A 27,199-nucleotide genomic window follows, 5' to 3' on the forward strand; every position below is an offset into this window, starting at 1 on the left:
GCGGCTTCTCTTGCTGCAGAGCACGTGCTCTAGGTGCACAGGTGCACAGGTAGTTGTGGCTCGCGGGCTCTAGAGTGCAGGCTCAGTAGCTGTGGTGCACGGGCCTAGCCGCTTCGCGGCACTCGGGATCCTCCCAGACCGGGGCTCGAACCGGTGTGCCCTGAATTGGCAGGCGGATTCTTAACCACTGCACCACCAGGGAAGCCTCACTCCTGCAATTTTATGGTGGGGGGTTAGTTAAACAGTAAACTCAGAGCATCTTGGCCGTTATCATACTTATGATCAACGGAGAGGAGATTCAGGATCCTTAAGCCTCAGGGAGCATCTTCTCATGAATCCTGCTCAGATTCTGACTGATGAGGCCGTCTGGAGAGGGCTGTGAGATCCAGCAGGCAGCGCTCTGCCAGGCCCTCTCACACAATTTGACCCTCTGGTCGGACCGGTGGTTTTCTTGCGGTTTACGACATTCTTCCTCTAGGTAGCGAGGCAGAGTGGGAACTGGGCTTCTGGGTCGCAGCGCCCCCTGGTGGTCTATTTCCGTAAATATTTTGATTAAGTGCAGAGCCGTTTCCACAACTCAAGTGTAGTGATAGTGGATGATATATATGGGGAAAACAATAGAATTTGATGTGATAAGTTTTAAGTCAGAGGGGAGCAAGGTGTGCAGGGAGAGATAGACCAAGAAGGGACCAAGACCTACTAAGGAAATGATCATCAATAATAACATTAACATCAATGATTTACTGCCCACCTTCCATGGGCCAGGCATTGTACTGAGTGCTTCCAGAAGGTATGTATCACAAGAACAATGACTTTCATCTGGAACTTAGCACACAGTAGGTGTCTGGGATGTAGAAGGTGCTCAATGAATAAGGCAATAGTCCTATGAAGCAAATATTATCTCTATTTAGAAAAATGAACAAGGAAACTGAGGGTCAGAGAGGTCACAGAGCTCGTGTGTGCCAGAGCCAGGGCACCTGAGTTCCAGGCCCAGCTCTGCTGCTGGCGCGTCACAGAGGAGGGCAGGGCACTACACGTGGCCTCACCCACACACTCTCTGTCTTCAAATACTGCTCTTGAGGGCCTGCCAGGGTGGCTCTTTATGGCTCACAGAGGAGGTCCAGTGAAGCTCCCCTCATAAACTATAAAGAGACACGTGTGGGTCAGGGTTGGGGAATTCAGGGCATGAGGGATCCCCAGGGATCTTTTTCAGTCTAATCTGAGATTTTCCTTCTCTTCCCTAAGAGAGTCTCTGATTCAGGCAGCAGGCTTTTACTGCGTTCCCATGATGGGCTTCTGGGAGCATCTCCTGGTCCTGCAGAAGCTGCGCACCTCCTCCCCAGCCCCTGACCATCACCACGCTCCCTTTCCTGCAGCTGGAGCTCTTAGCCCCAACAAATGGCTACTCAGAGGTAGGTTTTCTCATTTTATCTCGCACACCCACAGCACCCGAATGAGTAAGGTTTGAAAAAGGCTGTGCATTTGGTGACATTTAGATCCAGTCCTAATTCAGGCTCTTGCAATCCCTCAGGTATGTTCTGAGTGTAGTGCAACTTTCCTTGGAGACGTGGTTATGAATGGATATTAGTAAACCTTCATAATGCAGCGATGCCCCTTCTCTGGGTGGCCCCCGGCCTTTGGTCCTTGAGCCTATTTATTTTTCATATTGCATCCTCTTTGCCACTGTCTGAATGTCACTTTACTGTCATTGGCTTCTGACTGCCCCTAGCAGTTTTCTTCCTCCTGATTCTGTGCTTCAAACCTCTGAGCTGTTAGGTTTGGGTGTACCTTCAAAGTAACCTGGCGGGAAGAGAGGGCCAGCGTGCATGCTTCTGTGAATAAAATATGTGAGCTTTACTGCCCGGACCGGGAGCTACCAATTCGGACAGCTGGATGACTTGTGTGTGAGTTTTACTCACGGGGCTGTGGCGGGGGGAGGGGGAGGGGGGAGGTTATCACAAGTCAGTTCTCGAGATGCAGGAGGTCACTTCAGGCATTTCTTTGTATCTCCCCAGAAAGGCTGGATACAGATGTGCTTTGCTGGAATGTGTGAAGGGTTTGGCTTCCCTTCCTGGCTATTCCTCTGCCTCGTTCTCCTCCTACGGCAGTAGCAGCAGCGGAAGACCAGTGGTGGAGGCGGAGGGACACGGGGAACTGCAGCGGCAGCGGGACGGAAGCCCGCTGCTGACAGTGTCTGGCCTCAAATTACACAGTATCAGAGCTCGGGCGTAAAATTAGCAGCAGTGTTCTGTATACGAGGAGCCACAGGGAAAATACCCATATTCAGCAGATCCACGGGCAGGGACGGAAGAAAGGGGGAGAAGGAGCTGGGGCGGGAAAGAGCTGGCCCACCGCAGGCCCTTGGCCCTTCCCTGGACATCCTTGTCCCTGACCCCCTACCGCCGAGTCAGGGCCACGGGAGGCTTCTGGGGGTGGAGGGGGACGGGGATGGGGAGGGAAGACCTTGAGAAACCTGGGAAGGTGAATTTGAGGGCTTGTTCTACCCTACACACACACACACACACACACACACACACACACACACATGCGTACACATTGAAAACTTTGAATAAGATTTAGAAATTCCCACATCTAGGCACTTTTCACACATTTTTTCTTGTTAATTCTTACTACAACCCCATTCGGTAAGCCTATTTTACACATGAGTAAAGAAAGGATGAAAAAGGACATGTTAGCTCACCCAGGTTCACATGCTGTAAATGTATTCATGTTTATGGTCATTTTGTGCCCACTTAGATTCCAGCATTTAAATATATCCTCTCTGCAGCCACTATGGAGGACAGTATGGAGGTTCCCTAAACGACTGAAAATAGAGTTACCGTATGATCCAGCAATCCCACTCCTGGGCATATATCCAGAGAAGATGGAAACTCTAACTTGAAAAGATACATGCACCCCAGTGTTCATAGCAGCATTATTTACAATAGCCAAGACATGGCAGCGACCTAAATGTCCATCGACAGATGAACGGATAATGAAGGTGTGGGATATATACACAATGGAATATTACTCAGCCATAAAAAGCATGAAATAATGCCATTTGCAGCAACATGGATGGACCTAGAGATTATCATACTAAGTGGAGTAAGTCAGAGAGAGAAGGACAAATACCATATGATGTCACTTATATGTGGAATCTTAAAAAATGGTACAAATGAACTTATTTCCAAAACAGAAATAGACTCACAGATACAGAAAACAAACTTATGGTTACCAAAGAGGAAGGGGAGGGCAAATTAGGAGCTTGGGATTAACATATATGCACTACTAAATATAGAATAGATAAACAACAAGGACCTGCTGTCTAGCACAGGGGACTCTATTCAATACCTTGTAATAGCCTATAATGGAAAAGAATCTGAAAAAGAATATATATGTATATATATAAAATGGAATCACTTTGCTGTATACCAGAAACTAACACAACATTGTAAATCAACCACAATAAAAATTGTTTAAATAAATAAATGTATATATACATCCTCTCAGACTCACCATGTCACTACTATACACGTCGCATGCTTGGATAGACACAGCGTAAACACACTCACACTTGTCTACACAGACTTGTACGTGTTTATAAACATGTTTATATACAATACGTGTTTTTAACAATACACGTATGACGATACACACAATCACATGTCAGTGCTGGATCATACTTTCCGGCTAAAATTGTTGTCACTTCCTGTCTTTCTTGACCAACTCTAGGCCAATGCCCTCCTGGACCCCAGCCACGGCTCAGCGCTTGCACCTCTTGGAACTCACAGACAATGGCCACGTCTGCCACAAGTAACCCTGTCCTGTTACTGCTCATTTAGTTGTTTCATCCTCCAGATGAGCGGAACCCTGAGACACCAGTGACTGGGTCGGAGTCATTGTTTGTATTATTTCTGGCTCTTTGGGTGTGAATTCTTCTGTACGTGCGGTCTATAAGCTAGCTTTCATAGTGGAGAGGCTCTTTCCACAATTTGTAATTTTGGTCTGTGAGCCCACAGGGCAGTTTCGTTATTGCTCTGCAGGCTCATGGACTCCAAAGTATTTTGATGTAATGCTTCAGCTTGGGAATTCTATACCGTGTGGGCAGCTTAGATCTTAGATCAGTGCACGTTTCAGGCTTGAGGCTCTGATCTGGTGTATGTCTCTCTCATTCCACCCATGGCCTGGGAGAGTATCTCAATTTCTGCAGTGACCCCAGGGTGATAGCTGAGACGTTCTATTCCTTTCGTCGGTTCTGACACTCAGTTTCACACTGGGAGCGCAGATTCACTGGTATAGATTTCCCCTCTCTTAAAATCTGAAAATTACACTTTCTTGCTTTTGAGCTGGACTCTCTGTGTTTAAAATGCTTAAAAATTTATTATCTAGCAGTTTTTATATGCCTGGAGTAGGATGGGAAATTTCAACTTGTGTTCACCCTGCCATGTTAGTTTATATCTATATTCTAAATGCCTTTCTTGGTAAATAGTTGTTGATTGGGTATCTCTCTCCATTTTTCTCCTTTCTCGTCTTCTCTTCTGTCCTTCTCCAAAGCAGTCCCTGCCTCCCAAGGAGTCCATAAAGGATCTTGGTTTCAGAAGAGCCTTTGGCCCTGAAGAGAGGGAGGGAGATCCTCACTGGGTCAGGACTGTAGTACTGGGCCCAGAGCATATTTCCTCCTGGGGACTCTGCCTCCACCCTGAACTCTATCGGGGGCAGAAGGTCCCTTGGGGTGGCTGGGTAGAGCGGGACGAGGTTCAGAGGAAGGGCTTGAGGCTCCCAGCTGCCCTTCATTCTTGGAGCCAGACAGCCCTTGGGACCCTGAGAATGGCTCGTATTCCCAGTCCCTGTGTCTGGGAAATAACAAAGGAACTGCAGTGGGAAGTCCTGCTTCCAGGCTCCACCCAGCCAGCTTTGTCCCCGCAGAACCCTGTCCCAGTCCTGGGGGGTCTTACTTAAGCATGGGTTTGGGGCAGAGGGAGTCAGAAGGGCCCATTCTGTGATGGCACAAGGCACGGTTTCCCCATCATCTATATCCTCTTCCTGCTGCCTTCCTACTTTGTATCTGTGATGCATGAGTTTATATGAATGTGAATATGAGTGTGTGCGTGTGTGTGTGTGTGTGTGTGTGTGTGACCAGTTGGGGGTTCCTGGGTGTGGCTGTGAACTTCTAGGGAGAGCTCCCTCGGAATCCAATAGCCAGACATGTTAGAGGGGCCACAGAATCACCAACTAGAAGCATTGTGTTCATTTCCTGAATATTGGGTAAGCACTTGCAATGTGCTAGGCACTGCGCTAGCTGGGAAGACAGTGGTCAAACATATAAATACACAAACAAACATGAAGTTACAATAGTTCCGAATGCTCTAAAGCAAAAGTACAGGGATCTGGGAGAGAATATCAGAGAGAGTGTGACATATTTAGGGTGAGTGTTCAGGGAAGTTCTCCCTAAAGAGGTGACTTCCAAGTCGAGCCCTAAAGGAGACAGGGAAGAACATTCCAGCAGGGGAACAGCATGCACAAAGACCCAGAGGAGGAAACATCTTGGAACATTTTAGAAATGGACTAGAGGGCAGTGTGGGAAGGAAACAGCCCGGGAGAGGGGGCTGGGGAAGCCAGTAGGGTGTTCAGAACTTTGGAGGCAGACAGGACTAGAAATCTGGACTTTCTCCTAAGTGCAGGGTGAAGCAGTTAAAGTTTAAGTAGGGAATGGTGTGATCAGGTTTGTAATGTGAAGCTCACTCTAGTTGACAGCCCTGTAGGGAAGATTGGCTATGGCAGGCCCGTGTAGGCCCAGGGATCTGGGGATGAGGAAAGTACAGCCCAGAGCTCCAGGAAAAGGGGAAGACGGAAGCATAAACCAACCTTCACACTCTAATATGACACAAGCACCTGTGAGCACTAACTTCGTTGGGGGAACCAGGGAGGCTTCCTGGAGGAGGTGGCTTCTGACCTGGGCTTTTGGGAAGGTAGGCAAGGTGGAGGCCAGCACTCCAGGCCTAGGGAATAGGTTGAGTAAGTCTCAACAGTGAAGGGGTGCAGGCTGGATTTGATGAGTCAGTGGATGTGAAGTGACTCCCCTAGGTTATAAGTCCCCATGGTGGCTGAACCAGCACTGGGACCCAATCTCTGATGGAGAGGGGGTCTCTGATGCCCAACTGAAGCCTGGCCCCAAGAACTGACATCGAGGAAGTCCCCAAAACCCCCCATATCAGTGCACTCCTGCATACCCAGCGTCAGCGGGTGCGCACTTCCCCGCTTGTGGTAGAGCTGGGAGGTGAGGAAGAGGAAGTGTGGGCCACAGGCCAGCCCCAGAGGGCCTGGGGGAGGAGCCTCTTCTAGAGTTGAGAGAAGCAAGGCTGGGGCTTCCCTAAAGGCGGCTCCTGACGACTCCTGGGACCACAGCCGAGACGCAGGGTGGCTGGAGGGAAGTGAGGGGCAAACTCAGCCTGGGCCTGGCTGGGAGAGAACCTCCGCCACCCCCTCCCCTGGACCACTGACAGCCATGGCCGTGGCCCAGCAGCTGCGGGCTGAGAGGTGAGTGCAGGGGCGCTGCCCTCCCGGGGCCTCCTCACTCTTCCTGGCAGGCCTTGGGGGATGGAGGCCTGCCCTCCTGCAGCCCCTTATCAACGTCGAAAGTTGAGAGGCTGGAGTTGAGTCAGAACCCAAATACTCAGAAATGCAGACTCTGAGAACTGTTTTCAGGAAACTCCAAGTCATGGCTCACCTCCCTCAGGCACGGATGAAGACACTGAGGTTCAGAGAGGGGGAGTGACTTTCCCAGGGTCACGCAGGAGTGGGTGGTAGAGTCTGGACGGGAACTCAGGTGTCCTGGGGCCCAGGCTGGGCCTTCCTGCTCCACGCTGTTCAGTAATGGCTTTTCATTTTCTGTTCAGACAGAGGCATAGAATCTGGCTCTTTTCCAGGGCTTGTCTCAAATATCACCTCCTCCAAGAAACTTTCCTTGATAGCCGCCTCTGAACACTTGCCCTGTTTCCTTTTCCTGTGTAGCCCTTACATTACAGGCATAATAGTCTATACTCACTCATTGGTTTTCTTTACCACTGGCTCCCCAATTAGAAACAACTTCCATAGGGTATTTATGTCTTTTGATCACTGCTATATCCCCAGGATTTGAACAATGCCACTACAGACTAAGTGCTCAGTAAACGCTGGTGAGTGAATGAATGAAGGAATAAAGGAAGGAATGGACCACTGAGCTGGAAAATGTTCTTAGATCCTTCTGGTCCAATCCTGTCACTGTATGGGTGAGAAAACTGAGCCCCCAAGGAGAATAAAGTACTTACTGAGGGTCACGTGGAATGGATGGCAAGGCCGGGGCTCAGAGCACAGCCTTGTCAGAGCCTCGCCTCGTTTCTCAGGAGGCACTTTCTGAAAGTTTCCCCAGTAGCCGGGCCTGTGCTCCGAGCTCTGGGGGGACCTGAGGACACAGGGCTTGGCCCCTGCCCTCCTGGATTGGAACAGCAGGTGACAGCAGACTGTGGTAACAGCGTGGAGGTGGCTCCGAGGGCCACTGGAGATGGGCCAGGCTGCTCTGGGCCAAAGTGGGCAGCAGAGGGCCTGTGGGGAGTCTGTGGCTGGAAGTGGAACCCAGGATGGAATTCCCGAAGGCTTGTGTGTATGGCGGGAGGGGCAGCAGAGGTAAATGCTTGGAGTGTAGTTCAAGAATGGCCTTTGAGAGCCACAGAGGGTGGTGCTCGGGGCTGGGGTGAGGTTCTCCCACCAGATCCCAGCCCCTCCAGCCCACGAGTCCTCACTGGAGACTGGGCCTGGCACGCCAACCCAAAGCTTCGGAAAACAGCTGCTGTTTGAGGCTGGTGGCACTTCCTATTTCTCAGAGCACGTGGGTCAGAGAGAGGATGCCCAGAGCTGGCCAGCCGGACATTGTGTCCCCTCCCTCCCACTCCCCGTCCCTTTGCAGATGTCCTTGGCCCTCCACGGAGGAAAGGCGCCCTGCTCCCCTCCTTCATGGGGCTGTAGAGCCAGGCCCTGGGGTCTCTCAGCCTCCCTGCACCTGGATGCCTGTCTGAAAGTGAGCCCCCGATGCTTGAGGCCGAAGCGGAGGATGTGATGGGAGGGCAGTAGATTTCTGGCAGTAGGAATTTCTAAGACCCGAGACGTCTAAAGATGGAAAGGACTGCCATCGGGGGAGGGAGTTTGCTTCCCACCGACATGTTTTGAGCACCTATTGTGTGCAGGCAGCACAAAACCTGAACTAGCTTCTGCCTCAGGGTCTTTCCACGCCTTACTCAGCCCTTCCCGTGCAGGCCCCCAAAATGCACTTCTCATGAGCGATATGAATCTATGGGCTCTGAGTTGACTTCAGCTCAGAGGGGTCCCAGCTGAGGTGTCTAGGGGGCAGCTATTCTAGTGGGACTTGCAGCCGGGTTTGTTGCACCCCTGGCGTCGCCCTGATACAGCAACTTCCAGGCTCAGCTCCCCGCACCCAACCCGCTGGCAGCCAGGCTATTTCCATGTGGCCCAAAGCGGACTTGCTGAAAGACAGACACAGGGAGTGGCCTTGCGTCTCCCTGAGCACCTACTATGTGCCGGGGCTGTTCTGGGCCCTGGGGATGCAGCAGTGAGCAGGGTCCCTGCTCTCGTGGGGATTCTCCAGCTGTGCTTGTTACAGATGTGACCTCTGAACCCTCCAGGGATGTAAATACTTCCATGGTCCCCATTTTGGAGTCGGGGAGAGGCCAGAGTGCAGAGAGGAGTCTCCCCAAGCCTGCTGACCTTGGTGATGGCAGAGTGGGAATTCAGGTCTTCATCTTTCACCTGTGCTGTCCCGCCCCATGACACACAGGTCTCCTGACGTAACCCCTTCCTCACCCCACCACCAAAGGGTGAGGCTCAAGGGCCCTTCGTGAGCAGGCCCTGCCTGTCTCGCTGGCTTCGTCCCTCATAACTTGCCTCCTCTTGCATGGCTGGGGGTCTTTGCACTCACTCTTTCACTTGCCTGTCATCCTGGGGCCAGGTCCTCTTTACTTCTCCCCCTGACCTGGTGCCACTTCTTCTGGGAAGCCCTCCCTGACCATCCTCGATCTGAGCGCACCTTGTCCTATATACACAGGACCCCTGATTCTCTCTCTCTGATAAACGTCACCCTCATCTTAGAATTTTCTGCTTGCCAAGCTTTTTTGCCCACGACTACCAATTCGTTGAGGGAATACAATAATGGCCAGACTCCTGCTGCAGCTCGAAACATCATGGGCTTTTCCTTCACAGCTTCTAGGACCACTGAAATTACGTAATTATTTGTCCAACTCCTCCGCTCAACTATGAGACCCAGGAAGGCAGAGGCCATGTCCTAATGTTCTTAGAACAGGGTCTGAGCTACAGTAGTGCTAACAACTTTATTATTATTATTCTGGATGGGGTGACTGAGGCTGGGAGGGGCTGCGGTTTATCTGAGTTCACACAGCAAGCTGTTGGGAGCTTTCAGGCCAGGGCCAGTGCAGCAGTGTTTGGGAACAAAATTCTGGAGCCAAATTCCAGCTTCTTTACTTACTTGGGCAAGTTTGTTAACCTCTGTGTGTCCCAGTTTCCTTGTCTGGAAGAAGGTGACGCTGTCTTAGAAGGGCACCTGGTGTTCGGTGTGTGCTCAGGAAATCATTAGCTGTAGTTACTATTACCCAACCCTCCTGATTCCCCGGAAGGGGCCATTTCTACCTCTCTGGTTTCTTCCTGCCCCACCCTCATCCTACTGCAGGTGAAATACCCAGGAAATGCACAGTCTCAGGGGAGAAAGTGGAGGAGGAAGCTTCTCCCATGGATGTTACCACAGGACCATGTGTGGAAAGTGAGTGGGGAGGTTGCCAGCCGCCACCAAATTGCTCTGGAAGTGCTGGGGATTTCCTCTTCCCGCCCTCTGGCACCCTGAGTCACCTCCCCGCCAGCCTCCAGAGTCCTGAGGTAGCCTGAGATCCCAAGCAGCCCAGGTCACGTGGGGACCAGCAAGGGCTGGGACTGGGTGTGTAGGCTTTGAAACCAATATCGACTGAGGTCCCAGCCAGCTCTGAGGCTCGGACGGGGCAGCCCTGCCCCCCACTCCCACTCTGTTTCCCAATCGCTGCAACAGTAACAGGATTGCTAATTGCTTCTCATTTCCTCATCTGTCCACAATCGGCTGGACTCAGAGACCCCTAGCTGTTCCTTCTCCATCTCCTTGGCGGTCCCTTTCCTCTTCCTCCATCTGTCCCTCTCAGCCCCCTCCTCTGCTCAGTGATTGCTCTTCCCTGGGGGTCTTAACCACCAGTCACAGGGCAGATGGTTTTTACCACTCCCACTCCAGTGGGGTTCAGCCCCATCCCCGCTGAACTCCAGAGCCACACACCACCTTTTGCCAGACCTCGACCTGTGTGCCCAAGGGACCTCTCAGATTAGCATGCCCCAAACTGAGCCCATCAACCAGGTTCCCCCCCCCCCACCCATCCTGGTCAGAATACGGGTGACATGTGGGTGTCACTCCTGACACTGCCCTTTCTTTCATCTCCACGTCCAAACCGTCTCCAAACCCTGCTGGTCATAACTCTGGAATGACTCACAAAGTAGTAGTGTGTCTGTCGGATATGCATAAGGCTGCAGAGAACTGAGGAACTGACAGTGGCTGAAACAAACAGGGGTTTATGTTTTCACATAATGAGAAGTCCAGACGTAGAGGCCACAGCTGGTTCTGCAGCTCAGTGACTTCAGGACCAGCGTTCCAGAGATTCCTGTGATCAGTCTCATGGTTTTGCCTCATGGATGCAATGTGGCTGCTGCAGGGCCAGATGTCTCATCTGCTTTCCAGGCAGGCAGAAGGGGAAAGGGCAGGAGACCATGCTAGCCTTGTCCAATCCTCTGGATCTTGAAGTGAACACTCTCCTAGAGGCTGCTACAGCCTCTAGGTTTCCTCTGAGGTTTCATTGGCCAGAACTGCTCGTATGGCTGCTCCTAGCTGCAAGGGGGTCTGGGAAACAGCAATGGGACTAGTATGTTTGGCTCAGACCAATAGTCATCTATCACCTTGGGGCTAGGCATTGCCACCCTGAAAAAAATTGGAGCTTGATTAGCAGGAAGAAGCAGGGGACACAAAAAAGGAAGAGTGTCTGCCAAGGGTGTGTCCCTTGTGTGTGTCCTCTCCTCCCGTCCCCACTGTCTGGCTCAGGGCCACATCTTCTCTCAGCTGGACCACTTCAGGGCATCCCAGGGACACTCTGTCCCTTCAGCCTCTGCCCTCCTTTTCCTCTCCATGCAGCTACCCCAGTTGGCCTCCTAAAGCCGGGTCCTCTGTGTTTTCACTCTTCTGAAGCTTTACGTGGCTCCCCGTTGCCCATAAAACTCCTCAGCTCAGCACTGGAGACCCTCCTCAGCCTGGCCTCATCCGCCCATTCAGTCTCTGATCACACCAGACTCCAGCCACACTAGACCTGGAACCACTCCTGGGGCCTCAGACCCTTAGCACGTGCTGTTCCTTCTGCCGGAAGGCCCTTCCCCCTCCCCGGTCCTACCTGGTGGACTCTCATTCAGCCTTCTAGACCTGGCTCCAGTGTCACCTCCTCTGTGAGGATTTTCCCAACCTGGGTATAATGAGCCATTCTCTCTGGGAGGTGTGTGTTGACTTTGTTTACCCCTGTGATCCAGAGCCTAGAACAGGGTCTGATAGGCAGGGGAGCTTGATTCCCTGTTCCCGGATGAATAACACAGCCCCAAAGCGATTTGCTAGACTCTACTATGGCTGTTGATATATGGCTCCGATTCCAAGTGCCTTCACTGTCAAGGTCTGGTCTGTGTTGCTGCCTGGCACGAGAGGGGTGTTGAACGGGGGAATGCAGGTACACGGGTTCACTTTGCACGGGGCCTCACACCCAGGGGCCACCCAACACAGCAGGGTGATGACCAGGGTTTCTTCTCCTCCCGCCTCCCTCAGCGACTTCAACCAGCTTCCCGACGACATTGCCACCTCAGCCAACATCGCCGACATCGAGGAGAAGAAAGGCTTCACCAGTCACTTTGTAAGAGAGACCCCTGGACCTTCACCCTCTGACCTCTGAGCCTCCAGCACTCTCCTCTCTTCACTTCTATCCCAGGGGTTCTCAACAGGGCGATTGTGCCGTCCAAAGGACGCTTGGCAGTGGATATCTTGAGACAGGTTTGACTATCACAGCTTGGGGCAGAGCGTCTACTGCCTGGAGTCCGGGGATGCTGCTTCACGCAGTGCGGTGCACCGGACAGTCCCCACGACAAAGAATTACCTGGCCTCACATGTGATACCAAGGTCGAGAAATTCTGCTCTGACCCTAGGACCTGTGGACCTCTCCCCTGCTCTGGCCCTGGCCTGCGATGCCCCACCCCCTGATCTGCAAAGCCCCACCCCCTGGCCTAAGAGGCCCCACCCCCTGGCCTACGAGGCCCCACCCCCTGGCCTCTGTCCCCCTTAGGTTTTTGTCATCGAGGTGAAGACGAAAGGGGGGTCTAAGTACCTCATCTACCGCCGCTACCGCCAGTTCTACGCCTTGCAGAGCAAGCTGGAGGAGCGCTTCGGGCCGGAGAACAAGGCCAGCCCCTACACCTGCATCCTTCCCACGCTCCCAGGTAGGCCACCAACGGGCTGCCCCAGGATGGAGCGGCGCCCGCCAGCCTCTCCTCCCAGCTCTACGGGCGCTGTTCGGTGCTTCTATTTTAGCACAAACCCTTCTATTTTAGTGAAAACCGTTCATTTAGTCCACGGCCCCCCTCCTGCCAGCCATGGGCTGCCACCTCTGGCTCTCCGGACTTACAGCCCTTGATCCCCTGCTCTCCAATGAGCGTTACGGCCGTCCTGCTTCAGCGATCCACCGCCAACTTCGGAGCGCATCAGCCCGGGCCTCTCCTCTTCGAGATAGGAATCCCCGTGTCTCCCACGTTAAACACAGACTCATCTCCCAGCCCTCCCTCTGTCCCCTGTGGGGGAACTGCCCTCTAACTCCCCAGGTCCCCGTGGCTCCCCCTGCTTCCCTGCTCTGCTGGGACGCTGTGGGTGCGCACCTCTGCTTTTGGACAGTCCCCTCACCCCATGTCTCCTGACCTGCCTCCCCTGCTCAGTCCTCACCTTGGACAGGCCCAAACCTCTGGCTTCTCAAGGCCAGCCTGCATGAGCCCAGCAGGAGAAAACTCCACCAGAGTCGGGGTTTGGGTATGCGGAGTGGTCTTGACTGTGCCCTACACACGCTGCAGGCTGCATCCAAGCACCGTTCCCCTAAACAGCAAAGATACTTCCTGACCTTCCCTTCCTCAAACTCCAAACCCTGCCTCCAGCTTGCTTTCCTCTCTGCCTCAGCCAGTGCCCGAGGTTCCCTGCCTCCAGGGTCCAGCATCCAGCCCCAGGGAGGAAACTGTCTCCCAGGGGTTCGCCCATTCCCTGGCCCCGCCCCGCCCCCTCCCCCTCTCTGAGCAGCAGGGAGGAGGGGTCCCTCTTGATCTCAGCTGACCTCTCCTCCCTAACAGCTTGTCCCATGCGTTCCCTGTAGACTCAACTTCTCCTTTATCTTCTGATTCTCTGCCAAGCCTCACCACGGGAGGGCTCGGTTCTCTTCTGTCTTTAAACAAGCACGTGCCCTAAGTGGGCATTCTGGCCACAAGCCTCCTTGAGCCCCGAGGACCCTCAAAGATCTCTGCCTCCTCTGGTGCTCCTTGGAAGGCGGGCATCCTCTGTACCGTCATCTTCAGTTTTGTCTTCTCACTCCCCCATAGGCAATCTGACCCGTGCCTGTGATTTTAACCGCCCTTTTCTGGCTACTAATTCCCCAATGTCTCTCTCTACCCCAGACCTCAGACGCTACCCTCCTTACATCACCAGACACCAGCCAGTGTGTCTCACAGGCAGCGGGCAGCAGGAAGCCGACCCGTCTCACATTCGCTTTCTGGGGGGCTCTCTAGGTGGGCAGTTCTCCCAGGACCCGCACCTGAGGCTCCTGGAGAGGACATTTGTCTTTGGTCAGCCGTCATCGCTTTCCCTTTCCCCACAAACACTCTGCCTTGCTTGTGAGGAATGATTCACCCATCCACTGCACAAATATTTATTGATTTGGGCGTTATTCTACACCATGGTTCTTAACCTTGGTGACATATTGGAAGTACCTTGAGATTTAAAGAATCCTGATGGGCTTCCCTGGTGGCGCAGTGGTTGAGAGTCCGCCTGCCGATGCAGGGGACGCGGAGTTCGTGCCCCGGTCCGGGAGGATCCCACGTGCCGCGGAGCGGCTGGGCCCGTGAGCCATGGCCGCTGAGCCTGCCGGTACGGAGCCTGTGCTCCGCGGCGGGAGAGGCCACAGCAGTGAGAGGCCCGCGTACCGCAAAAAAAAAAAAAAAAAAAAAGAAGAAGAAGAATCCTGATGCCCGAGTCCCACTCCCAGAGATTCTGCTGTAATTGTTCTGGGGTGAGACCTATGCAATGAGGTTTTAAATGCTTCTCAGGTGACACGAATGTGCAGGCGGGGCGATGAGAACACAGCTGTGAGCACTGCAAAGGTCCTGTTCTCTCAGAGCGCAGAACAGCTGTGAGCACTGCAAAGGTCCTGTTCTCTCAGAGCGCAGAACAGCTGTGAGCACTGCAAAGGCCCTGTTCTCTCAGAGCGCAGAACAGCTGTGAGCACTGCAAAGGTCCTGTTCTCTCAGAGCGCAGAACAGCTGTGAGCACTGCAAAGGTCCTGTTCTCTCAGAGCGCAGAACAGCTGTGAGCACTGCAAAGGTCCTGTTCTCTCAGAGCGCAGAACAGCTGTGAGCACTGCAAAGGTCCTGTTCTCTCAGAGCGCAGAACAGCTGTGAGCACTGCAAAGGTCCTGTTCTCTCAGAGCGCAGAACAGCTGTGAGCACTGCAAAGGTCCTGTTCTCTCAGAGCGCAGAACAGCTGTGAGCACTGCAAAGGTCCTGTTCTCTCAGAGCGCAGAACAGCTGTGAGCACTGCAAAGGTCCTGTTCTCTCAGAGCGCAGAACAGCTGTGAGCACTGCAAAGGTCCTGTTCTCTCAGAGCGCAGAACAGCTGTGAGCACTGCAAAGGTCCTGTTCTCTCAGAGCGCAGAACAGCTGTGAGCACTGCAAAGGTCCTGTTCTCTCAGAGCGCAGAAGAGCTGTGAGCATTGCAAAGGTCCTGTTCTCTCAGAGCGCAGAACAGCTGTGAGCACTGCAAAGGTCCTGTTCTCTCAGAGCGCAGAACAGCTGTGAGCACTGCAAAGGTCCTGTTCTCTCAGAGCGCAGAACAGCTGTGAGCACTGCAAAGGTCCTGTTCTCTCAGAGCGCAGAACAGCTGTGAGCACTGCAAAGGTCCTGTTCTCTCAGAGCGCAGAACAGCTGTGAGCACTGCAAAGGTCCTGTTCTCTCAGAGCGCAGAACAGCTGTGAGCACTGCAAAGGTCCTGTTCTCTCAGAGCGCAGAACAGCTGTGAGCACTGCAAAGGTCCTGTTCTCTCAGAGCGCAGAACAGCTGTGAGCACTGCAAAGGTCCTGTTCTCTCAGAGCGCAGAACAGCTGTGAGCACTGCAAAGGTCCTGTTCTCTCAGAGCGCAGAACAGCTGTGAGCACTGCAAAGGTCCTGTTCTCTCAGAGCGCAGAACAGCTGTGAGCACTGCAAAGGTCCTGTTCTCTCAGAGCGCAGAACAGCTGTGAGCACTGCAAAGGTCCTGTTCTCTCAGAGCGCAGAACAGCTGTGAGCACTGCAAAGGTCCTGTTCTCTCAGAGCGCAGAACAGCTGTGAGCACTGCAAAGGTCCTGTTCTCTCAGAGCGCAGAACAGCTGTGAGCACTGCAAAGGTCCTGTTCTCTCAGAGCGCAGAACAGCTGTGAGCACTGCAAAGGTCCTGTTCTCTCAGAGCGCAGAACAGCTGTGAGCACTGCAAAGGTCCTGTTCTCTCAGAGCGCAGAACAGCTGTGAGCACTGCAAAGGTCCTGTTCTCTCAGAGCGCAGAACAGCTGTGAGCATTGCAAAGGTCCTGTTCTCTCAGAGCGCAGAACTGTGTGTGCGTGTGTGTGTGTGTGTAGGAACAGGCAGCACATAAACAATTAAAGCAAGAAAAATAACAGCTGCTGATAGCACAACTCAGAAAATGCACGTTGGATGGTGGCCACTGCAGGGCTGTGGGAAGAGGAGAGGGAATAGCGCTGAGCCAGTGTGGAGGGTTCCTGGCCCGGGGGGGGGCAGCTCCGGGCCCAGAGACCACACTCTTGGGTCAGATTCCCAGGACAGCTCTTTGTGTCTCCTCAGCCAAAGTCTATGTGGGTGTGAAACAGGAGATTGCCGAGATGCGGATACCCGCCCTCAACGCCTATATGAAGGTAACAGAGGGGCCAGGCCAGGGGGCCCCTGGGAGGGCCCAGGATGCTGAGGATGGGCGGGGCCCAGGTACCATCCCCCGGGCATGGCTTTGGGAACTAGGGCTGGCTCTTCTGCTCTGATGGTCCCCATCTTCAATCCTTAAAGGCCAAGCCTAGGGAGAGAAACAGGATGTGTTCTCAGGGTTCCGGGGGATGGGACAGGAGCAATGGAGAAAGTTCAGAGAGCCACACTTTGAACTGACAAATCTAATGGCTGTGCCGGGTGTCCTGGTACAGAGGAGAATAGGATCCAGTGCCTGCCCCAAGGTCCCCGCTGTCCAGGGGGAATACAGACAGGTGGGTCATGAAACCATAAAAGGATACGGTCTGTATAACAAGGGCAGGGCAGACCAAGGCCCCGGCTTTCTCACATAGCACCTTTGTATGAACAGGCCACAGGCTGGATTTTAGTTGCATCCATGGGCCTTGGATGGATGCCCTTGTGTATTCCCCAACCTGTAAACTGTCTACCTCCTCAGAAGATGGGAACACAGAGGAAGGAACATCTTAAAGGCAGAGAGCCAGGCTGGTCAAGAAAGACCTTCCACCAATTAGAGCTGGGCAAGAGAGGGATAGTTTTCCTCGTGAGGTAGTGAGCACCCTATCACTAGAGGCATGCAAACCTTGGCTTGATGACAACCTTAGGAAACTGGGGAGAGAAGCCCTCTTCATAGCCCAGAGGCATCGTCACAGACAGTGAGGCCTCCCTGTTCTACTCTTACGGGAAAAGAGCACCGAGCTAAGTGCTCTGGTCTTTGCTCTGACACTGGGTGGGTGATTTAGGGCTATTTGCTCATTCTTTCTAGGACTTGGTTTTCTCACCTATGAAATGGAGCCATGCCCCCAGCTCTCCTGTCTCACAGGAGGGGAGTGATGTTGGGATCTATTGAGAAAAGGACAGGAAGGTGCTTTGTAAACTGTGAACCTGCTTCCAGAATGTGAGAGAGCATGACTCCTAGTGGAATGAGGGGACCCCAGGAGTATAAAGGGGGTGGGGGAGGGAGGAGGTGGCCGCCTGCCCTCCCCAGTGGCTGCAGGAATCCTGGGCTCTGGGCAGAGGAGAGGTAGGGTGGGAAAGCCCACAGGCTCCAGTACTGGAGGCATCTCCCCTCCAGGTGGCGCTGTGACAGCTGCTCCTTCTGGGCAGCCAGCGGCTCCACTCTCCTGCAGCGGGGCTGGAAGGAGGGAGCAGGGGCTGTGGAGCTGGAGCTCTTCCATCCACGCCTGGTCTTGGCAACCAGCAGCCTGAAGGATCTCATCTCTGCCTGTCTGTGTCTGAGTGGGTTCCTCGAAGCTCAGAGGTCAATCAGTACTATGGTAACCTCACCCTGGGCTTGAAATATTCAGAGACGGGGAGCTCACTACCACTCTCCCCTGACCCAGGCTGCTTGTCCATTGTCGGACAGCTATTAGAAAAGCCCGACTCCCTGTGACTTCTACCCACCGGTCTCACCTCTGTGCTTATGAAGAATAGGGCTCACGTGACAATGACAATTGCCTAGAACTATGTGGAGTGCTCTGACTGGCAACAAGGAGGCTCTTGATATACATTTATTGGATAAATAAATAGGCTTATTTAATTCCCTCAATAACCTGTGAGTTCAATACTCTTATCCCTATTTTAAAGTGAGGAAATGGAGGCACAGAGAGGTAGAGTCACTCACTCAGTGTCACAGAGCAGTTAGGTAGGTAGGATGGGATTTTTTTTTTTTACATCTTTATTGGAGTATAATTGCTTTACAATGGTATGTTAGTTTCTGCTTTATAACAAAGTGAATCAGTTATACATATACATATGTTCCCATATCTCTTCCCTCTTGCATCTTCCTCCCTCCCACCCTCCCTATCCCACCCCTCCAGGCGGTCACAAAGCACCGAGCTGATCTCCCTGTGCTATGCGGCTGCTTCCCACTGGGTATCGACCTTACGTCTGGTAGTGTATATATGTGGTAGGATGGGATTTGAACCCACATCTCTGTGACTCCAGGGTTGTGCTCTCACCCACTGTGCTGTATTGTAATAAAAGTAACAGCAACAATGATAATACCCAGCTTGGATAGGGCCCTTGCTAGATGCCCGATGCTGTTCTAAGTGTTCTGCACGTATTCACTTATTTAATCTTTACACAATTCCACAGGGGAAATAATATCACCTCCATTGTATTAATGAACATACAGAGGCACCCCTGCTCCAGGTCACCCAGATGGGCGGCAGAGCTGGAATGCTACCCCGGGCATCGCCTGGCTCTCTCTATACCCTTGAGCCCATCTCTGGGCTGGCCCCCTGCCCTCCCTATAGGACAGCCGTGTCTTTTCCAGGCTCTGCGTTCCCAGTTCCTCTGGAGAGGAGTTCCCGGCCCCTCCCCGTGCTGCTGCCCCCGTGGAATTCTCTGAGGGGGTCTGGGTGCCTCTGGAGCTGTAGCGCTCAAAGCCAATCACAGTGCTCCTGGGGACCCGTGCAGTGGGCAGCTTGGGGGGATGACCCTGGCAGGTCCTGGGCGCTCTGCATCCTCACAGCCTGAGGGTCGTTGCATTGTGGTGGGTGTAACCAGCATCTGATTGAGAGTCCCGACCCCACCACTTCCTAGCTGTGCTCACCGGCCCGGGCATTTTCTCACTCTGAGCCTCAGTTTCCCCAACTGTGATATGAGATGAAGTATCAGGAAGCATGTTTTTAGGCTGTAATTCCACTAACTGTTGTTAATTTGGGTTATTTGGGGAATACTTCCCCCACCATTGTCTCCTTTTGATCTAAGGGATGAGCCTTGGTGGCAGATGTCTCTGGGTGTCACTCGCTAGGCTGTGTGGCCCTGGGCAGGTCCCTTCACCTTTCTGGCCCTCACTCCCAGGTTATTGTTAGATGGAGCGAGGTCACACCGTGGGGCACTCAGTGCAGTGCCTGGACAGTCACCACCACATCACGTTACCTGTCGTCACCATTATCGTCATGTCTGAAGGCCTTTGGGTCTTTTCCAAATGAACTGTTCTCAAGCAAGTTGGCCCCCTCCTGACCTTGAACCCAGGGGCAAATCTTGTGACATGTTACCCTCAGCCTACTGAGATTTTAAAATATGTCTTACTTGTTATCAGGCAGAGGACCATTAGTGGAGAGAGGCGGCCCCAGCATGGGGGACGGGGATGGAGCAGCTGGGCTGCGATGTCGAGAGCTTTCTGCTGACCACCCCACCTGTCCTGCATGCTCCCCAAACGCAGCACCTCCTCAGCCTGCCCATCTGGGTGCTGATGGATGAGGACGTCCGGATCTTCTTCTACCAGTCGTCCTATGACGCGGAGCAGGTGCCCCAGGCTCTCCGACGGCTCCGCCCGCGCACCCGGAAAGTGTAAGTGACCGGTCCCTGCGCCCCCATCAGCTAGAACCCTGGGCCACTTGCTCCTAACCAGGCGCTCTGTCCCAGAGGCCTCTGCTGTAAAGGCACTTATTTTCCCTGAAAGAAGCAAGGAGTAGAGACCAGGTCTCTACCTAAGCACTCCAGGGTGGTTTGGCTTGTTAGGTGAGCTTGGGAAATCAAGCGTAGGGCCTAGAGGACAGAAAGTGTGTTTGACAGTAAGGGCTGGAGGACAGGGGCTGGGCCATTGACGGGGGAGAGCTTGGTGCCTCAGCAGCCACTGGGGATGGTCCGAGGGCTTTGGGTGCCTGGGGGGAGTAGGGAGGAGGGAAGGCAGGAGGAATCATTCTGTCTGCAAACACTCCTCCCAGCATCTCCTGGGATGCCTTGTCCCTGGTTAGTTTTTGTACCATGGGGCCAGCTGTGGCTCCTTGGTGTATCACACTGGTCCCCAGGGGGTGCTGCTACTCACTCCCTTATTCCAAAGGGCCCGCAGCTCCCTCCAGCCCCTCCTAAGCTGGAAAAAGTCTTCAAAAATCCAAGCCACTGAAATAGGGCTGGGCCTCCAAACAAGAGGTTGCTGCTGCTAAGAATTCCAGGACAGGGCTCCTGAGCCCCGCCCTCCTACACAACTCCTCCGTCCCCCCTCTGGCCAGTATCTCTGAGTGTCCTCTCTGTGTGGTGCCTGGCCATCTCCCCTGTGCACCCAAGCAGGTGTGCTCTGAATTCCAGCTGTGCCCCACAGCAGCCCTGTGTCCTGGAGTGGAGCTCAGCACTTCTTGAAGCCCAGTTCCTCAGCTGAAAAATTAGGGGTTGAGTGTGGGAGTAATGTGAAAGGGCTGGCAAGCTATGGCACTAAGCAAATGTATATCTGAGCCTATGCCTCCTGGTCCACAGAAGGGATGCAATCCCTCCTCCAGGGCGGTGAAAGCTGTGGGGAGTGTGCTGGTCCAGAGGAGCAATTGTAGCTGCATCTTTAACACCCTCTCCCTCCCCTGCCTTTCCTGCCTCTGCTGAGGGTCTCCTCCGGGCACAGAAGCAGGAGAGGTGACAAGCCCCTCTTCTCTCTCCGCAGAAAGAGCACGTCCCCACAAGGCGCCGGCTTTGACCGCATGGCAGCTCCACGAGCGGAGGTACCTCACCACTGGGCAGCAGCCTAGCTCCACCCTTCAGCCACTGAGCCCGTCCTGCTGGCGCCCGCTGTGTGCCCAGGATGCGGCTGGGTATTGGGGGGGTGGAAGGACCCACAACCGTGGCCTTGGATGCCTGAGGACTCCCAGCCAGCTGAGGGGAGGGCATGTGAGGAGCACACAGAGGCAAAGGGGAATCCACCCATCCATCATTCATTCAGCAAGCTCTTCTGGGTCAGCCCTGCCTTGGGGACTGAAGCTTCAGAGGTGACTCAGACCAGGCGCTGTCCTCAAGGGGCTCACACAGCTCCCCAGGGATGCACCCTTAGAAATGGGCATTTCAAAACCAGTGTGGTCAATGCCCTAGGGGTTATGGGGGCATTAGAGTCCCCAGTGAGGCCTGGGGGATGGGAAGTTGCCCAGTCCATGGAGTCTGGCCCCTTCCCTCTCATGCTTATACTGGCAGGCCTGGAAGGAGCACCATTCTGGAGTCAGGGAGACATGGGTTCTAAATCCGGCTCCTCTGCTAACAAATAGAGTGGCCTCAGACTAGTCACTTATCCTCTCTGAGCCTCAGTTTCCTCATCTGTTAAATGGGATGCTGAAGTATGTAAAGCACTTTAGTAGGAACTCAGTGAATGTTTCCTCCCTCCCTCCTTACTCCACCTTCTCCCCAGGCCCTGTTTGACTTCACTGGGAACAGCAAACTGGAGCTGAATTTCAAAGTTGGAGATGTGATATTTCTTCTCAGTCGGATCAACAAAGACTGGCTGGAGGTAAGGTTGGAAGTGAGGATGGCGGTGAGGTTGGAGGTGAGGACAGAGATGAGGGTGGAGGTGAGGATTGAGGTGAGGTTGGAGGTGAGGATGGAGGTGAGGATGGAGGTGAGGATGGAGGTGAGGATGGAGGTGAGGATTGAGGTGAGGTTGGAGGTGAGGATGGAGGTGAGGATGGAGGTGAGGATGGAGGTGAGGTTGGAGGTGAGGTTGGAGGTGAGGATGGAGGTGAGGTGGAAGTTAAGTTGGAGGTGAAGTCACTTCAAGTCTGTGAGGGGATCAGAGAACATGGAGGTATCTGAGAAGGCCCCAGGGAAGAGATGCTGTCCAAAGATAGTCCTGGAGATCTGGGCAGGTGGATCGGGGAAGCCTGAGGAAATACAGCTGTGTGTGTCTGGAGCAGCAGATTCTGAGCCTACACTTGCCTTTGGTACTGACCCCAACCAACGGTCGCTTTAGGCAAGTCAGTTAACCTTCTGAGTTGAATTTCTTGGTCTATAACAGGGTATCTCAGCCTGTTCACTATTGGCATTTGGGGCCAGGCAGTTCTCTGTTGGGGGGCTGACCTGTGCACTTCGGGGTGTTTAGCGGCGTCCTTGGCCTCCATCCACTAGATGCCAGTAGCACCCCTCCAGCTGCAACAATCAAATGTGTCCCCAGACCTCTGGCCCTGGGGGGCAGAATCACACCCAGTTGAGACGCACTGTCCGTAATCTGGGGTAACGTTACTCACTACGCAGGGAGCGAATGAAGGTGATGAGGGAGACTTGAGCTCCAGAGTCTGGCGTGACATCCTAGCTCTGTTTTTAACTAGCTTTGCAACTTTGGGAAACTTACTCAACCCCGTGGTTTCCTTTCCCATAAATGGAGATAACTAACAGTGGCCGTTTCTTCACAGGTTTCCGGGAAGGGTTGAAGGAGGCGCCGCTGTTCAGGGCTCGTCCCATAGGGAGCCTGGGTGTGTGGCATCTTGGCCATGCTTTGTCCCTGCACGCGGCAAGCGTGATCCATACAAGGGTTCATAGCATGACTGGAGATGGGGGATGGGGGTCACCGGGTGGGAGGCCTTGGCCTGGTGCCAGCTTTTTGGATTAAGTCCTATAGTTATGAAAGACTCTCTTTTCTCGGGGCTCCTGAGGAGTGGGGTGTGAAGGAGGTCATGGCACAGGAGGCAGGGCCAGCCCCCGGGGGTCCTGGAATCATTGAGGGAAGGGGAGGGTCCCTGGCATCCAGGGGCTGGAGAGGAGTGTGGACCAACCGTTGGTCTCGCAACTTGGCGGTTTTGATTTTACGCCAGTCCCGGAGTTCTGTCTCAGGCAGTCTACAAGCTGTTACAGCTGAGGGGTATTGCTGGGTCATTCTCCAGAAACAGGAAATGTTTGTTGACTTCTTGTTTTCTAGAAAGTTCTATGAGTCAGTATGCTGGCCGACTTCTGGCCTCAGATGGAAGGGAGGGTTGGGGAGGAGTGAGGGTAGTACTTCAGCCTCAGTTTATATGTCTGTAAAAGGGGGGGGGGAAACAATATGTCTTCCATAGTATTACAAAGATTAAGAGAACAGGTGACAAAGCACAGGCAGTGGCTGGGTCTTGGATGGAGTTTAGGAGAGAGGCCTGGCTGGAGGGAGATTTCTGGCTGTCTGGTCTAGAGCAGATGGAATCCGTGGACAAATGAGTGAATTGGCCCCACCCCTCCCTCCTCCCTCCCCCCACAATTTTCTTCCTGAGCGCCTACCACCACCTGAGTCCCCGTGAGGTCCACCTGTTTACCTGTGCATTGTCTGTCGCCCTCCATCACACTGGAAGCTCCAGGAGGGAGGGCAGGGATTTTCATCCCTTCTGAGTGCCCAGAGCCTGCTCCGTAGCTGGCACTCAAGAAGCCTTTGAATGAATGACTGAGTAAATAAATGAATGAGGTGAAAGCAGCTTTCCAGATAAATTCAGGTCTTAACTTGTTCTAAAATGGACGCCTTGGGGTGAACAGTTTGGTGACCTTGCCCACTTTTTCTCCTCCCTCTGCCTGAGGGGACCCAGAGCTCACCCGCCTGTCCTGTCATTATAAAGGGGCCGGTCCCCGGGGCATGGCCCCGCTGCCTCTGCTGATATCAGGCAGGGCAGTGCCTACTCCCCCTCCCACCCCCGCAGGGCACTGTCCGGGGAACCACAGGCATCTTCCCGGTGTCCTTTGTGAAGATCCTCAAGGACTTCCCGGAGGAGGAGGACCCCACCAACTGGCTACGCTGCTACTACTATGAGGACACCATCAGCACCATCAAGTTAGTGGCCTGCTGGGAGGGAGGGGCCTGTCCAGCCTCACTGCCCCTCCCCACCCCTCCCCCACCTCCATATCACACTCTGGGCTCTAAGACCCAAACCAGATCGCATGTCCCCCCACCAAACACACACACTTAAAAGCCCGCAGGGGCTCCCAGCGCCCTCCAGATAAGCCAAAAGGCTGTCACGGGGTGTCAAGATCCAGCATGACCTGGCCAGCCTCCTCCGCCTCTCCCCCTTCCAGCCTGCTGCCTCCTCACCCCTGCCCCTTGTCCCCTTAGGGACATTGCAGTGGAGGAAGACCTCAAAAGCACCCCACTCTTCAAGGACTTGCTGGAGCTCATGAGGTGAGGGGCTGGGGTGGGAGGCGCTGGGGGCGTCAGACACCCTGGAGGAGAGAACAGAAGGGGAAACAGTGCATTCAGGGGCTGGGCGTTTTGCATCTATTTCACCTTCTTGTTTTAGCCACAGCCCAGCCCTGAGGGGCGGGTATCGCCTCTCCACATTAGAGATGAGTGGGGGGCTGCAGAGAGGTAAAGGGGCTTACAGTTTGTGGGCCTGGATTTGCTAAAGTCTCTCTAGGTTCAAAACCTTGGACTTGGACCCTCCGCCCTCAGGGAACCACCACCTCCCAAGATCCAGTTGAGTTATGAACAGTTATTTTACAGAATGGAAATAGCATCGTTATATTCCTGACTGCAAAAGCGATATCTATTCATTATTTTTTAAAAAGAATGTCAGAAATCACAGAAAACATAAAGCGGTGAAATCCCCTCATATTTTGCTCCTCTCATTATCTGATACACATTCAGATTTCTTCAGCACACACCCCACCTGCACCCCACTCCCCCTTAAATATTATTTAATTGGCTACACAGCATCATTCTGTGGATGCACCGTAACTAATGTAGCCATCCCCTTCTGTTGGCCATTTAAGTTATCTTCCACTTTTTTACTATTGTGAATAGTGCTGGGATTCACATATTTGGTGACTGGCCTGATTATTTCCTTAGGACGACTTTCTAGAAGTGAGATTTGGGGATCAAGGTGTTTGCAAGTCTGATGAGACTTCTGACCCATTTTGTCAGATTACCTATGGAAAATTGGATGGCTTTTCGCCCATCTACCTGCACCCCAGGTGGGACGGTTCCAATCCTTAAAAGGTTCTTCTCCATAGCCACACACAGGGGCTGTCGCAGGGGCTTTTTTCTGCTCTACTCTGAGCCCGGCAACACCCACTCTTCTTCCCTATGACAGTTCTTAAGTCTTCAGCCCATTTATGCACAAGACATTTCAAGCTGCACCATTAATTTGTTGTGAAAGTCCCGTTGTCCCCTGGAGGTCTCAGTTTCCCCATCTGTATAGTAGGAGGTTGGACCACTCGGATGACAGGGCTGGTGTCCAGCTCTGACCTCTTCTGATTTTTAGATCCCGGCCCTAAAACTCCCTCTGTCCCCTCTCCCTGCCCCCACGCTTAGGCCTAAGGCCACTGGACCTTTCCTGAACCCTGATCTCTCCCACCCAGGCGGGAGTTCCAGAAGGAGGACATCGCCCTCAATTATCAGGATGCCGAGGGGGATCTGGTTCGGCTGCTATCAGACGAGGATGTGAGGCTCATGGTGAAGTGGACCCAAGGTCTCCCCTCCCAGAAGCACCTCTTCCCCTGGAAGCTGCATATCACCCAGGAGGACAACTACAAGGTCTACAACACGGCCCCCTGAGCCAGCGGCATCCCTGGGGCAGTGAGGGGACACCTAGCAAAGAGCCCTCGGAGAAGATTAGGACCAAGAAAGGCTGGGAGCACGGGACACACTTCCTGGTTCTGCACCAGATGGACCTACTGGCCTTGGCTTATACCATCTCTACATTTGGTCTCTGAGTTAAATAAACCATTTCATCTCAAAGTGCTGGACTGAGGAAGGTAGTGTCTTTTGAAGAGAGAGAGGAGAGAGAGGAAAATACCCATTAATGAGCATCACTGAGGGGTCATTTATATACGGAAGGGGGCCCTGGCTTTGGGCCGCTAATCCAGCTGCCCTGTTCCCTCGCCCTGTCCCCATGTGTGGTGAAACCCAGCGACACTCATGTCCCTTCTGGTCACTCCCTTTTACACCCTTTCCCAGGAGTGGCCGCCTGCCTCACGGATGGAAGTCATACTCCCCCGGGAGCCCTCTGGGTCAGGCCAACACCAAGCCCTCTGCATGACCAGGGTCGAGGGCTTCCTCTGCCTGATTGCTGCTGCTCTGCAGAGGGGCAGAGAGCTGGGTCGTGGTGTTGGTGGTCTCCATTGTAAGTAGGGGGTGAGCGGAGGGAAGACTCTGGCCCCACTGGGGAGGAAGAGGAAGCAGAATGACGGGACCTTCCTCTGCGAGCTGAAGCTTTTTCTCTCATAAGCAGCTAAAATGGCAATAGCTCACCTCCAGAAGGGCGGCAGGAGGAGCTTGGCGGACGCCCCTCCCCAGTGACACAACCACTTCACTGATGAAAGATACTAAAAACCAACCATTGAAAGTTTCTGGATATTGTTCTGAGGGCATACAGGAAGTGGAGAAGCATTTATTCTAGAAAAGCCTATTAGATCTCAGTAAGAACAATGAGTCTGTGGCGTTTGAGCCTCAATGTGCTCCCCTCCCTTCCCCATCCCCTGCCCCATGTGATGGAAACTCTGCTCCAGATGCGCTATCCTGAGTGAATGCAGCCAAGAAGATGGGGGACCCCTCTCCCCTCAGCTCCCCACCTTTTGCCATTTCAGCCCCAGAAAGGGCAGGCGGCCAGTGCCTCTCATCCCCACAGCCCTGTGTTGTGGAAGCGCTATTCCAGGCCATCACGGCCCCCTACATCTGTGTGCTGGGGCCGCCATAACAAAGTACCACAGGGATGTCCCTGGCAGTCCAGTGGTTGAGACTCCACGCTTCCACTGCAGGGGACACAGGTTTGATCCCTGGTCAGGGAACTAAGACACCACATGCCGCCCAGCGAGGCCAAAAATAAAATTTAAAAAAAAATAAATAAATAAGCACAAACTGAGGGCTTTCACAACAGAAATTTATTGTCTCACAGTTCTAGAGGCTAGAAGACTGAAATCAAGGTGTCTGCAGGGCCACGCTTCCCATGAAGCCTGCTGGGAAATCCTTCTCTGCCTCTTCTTAGCTGCTGGTACTTTTCCGGCATCCTGTGCCGTCCCTTAGCGTGTACACACCTCACTCTAGTCCTCCATCTTCATGTGCGTCTTCGCGTTTTCCTTCCCTCTGTGAGTGTCTGTCTCGGTGTCCAAATTTCCCCTTTTTATAAGGACACCAGTCATATTGGATTACAGCCTACCCTGAT

General features: G+C 53.5%; 1 protein-coding gene across 2 annotated transcripts; it reads left to right on the top strand.

Moving 5' to 3' along the window:
* The first annotated feature begins 6,382 nt into the window (after positions 1 to 6,382).
* Positions 6,383 to 25,776, top strand: NCF4 (neutrophil cytosolic factor 4). 2 transcript variants are annotated; one of them, XM_022599912.2, is made up of 10 exons: positions 6,383 to 6,537; positions 11,933 to 12,017; positions 12,444 to 12,597; positions 16,239 to 16,309; positions 19,561 to 19,688; positions 20,770 to 20,827; positions 21,502 to 21,600; positions 23,744 to 23,874; positions 24,154 to 24,219; positions 25,398 to 25,776. In XM_022599912.2, the coding sequence occupies exons 1-10, from the start codon at positions 6,506 to 6,508 to the stop codon at positions 25,591 to 25,593; spliced, it is 1,020 nt and encodes a 339-aa protein (XP_022455620.1). In that variant the 5' UTR covers positions 6,383 to 6,505; the 3' UTR covers positions 25,594 to 25,776. The 2 variants fall into 2 exon arrangements, with proteins under 2 accessions (XP_022455620.1, XP_022455619.1); XM_022599911.2 differs by lacking the exon at positions 6,383 to 6,537 and adding an exon at positions 9,798 to 9,823.
* Positions 25,777 to 27,199: the final 1,423 nt, after the last annotated feature.

The sequence above is a fragment of the Delphinapterus leucas genome, chromosome 11 (assembly GCF_059928025.1).
Source record: "Delphinapterus leucas isolate spDelLeu-1000000601 "Yukka" chromosome 11, BTC_Dleu_Yukka2, whole genome shotgun sequence".
In the NCBI taxonomy this organism is placed as follows: Eukaryota; Metazoa; Chordata; class Mammalia; order Artiodactyla; family Monodontidae; genus Delphinapterus; species Delphinapterus leucas.

What these genes read in the sequence shown, in the direction of transcription:
- NCF4 (XM_022599912.2), top strand. Translation starts at nt 6,506, where the DNA reads ATGGCCGTGGCCCAGCAGCTGCGGGCTGAGAG. An exon ending in TGGCAGCTCCACGAGCGGAG is followed by an intron (nt 20,828 to 21,501) that starts GTACCTCACCAC and finishes CCTTCTCCCCAG; the next exon opens with GCCCTGTTTGACTTCACTGG. An exon ending in GACTTGCTGGAGCTCATGAG is followed by an intron (nt 24,220 to 25,397) that starts GTGAGGGGCTGG and finishes TCTCCCACCCAG; the next exon opens with GCGGGAGTTCCAGAAGGAGG.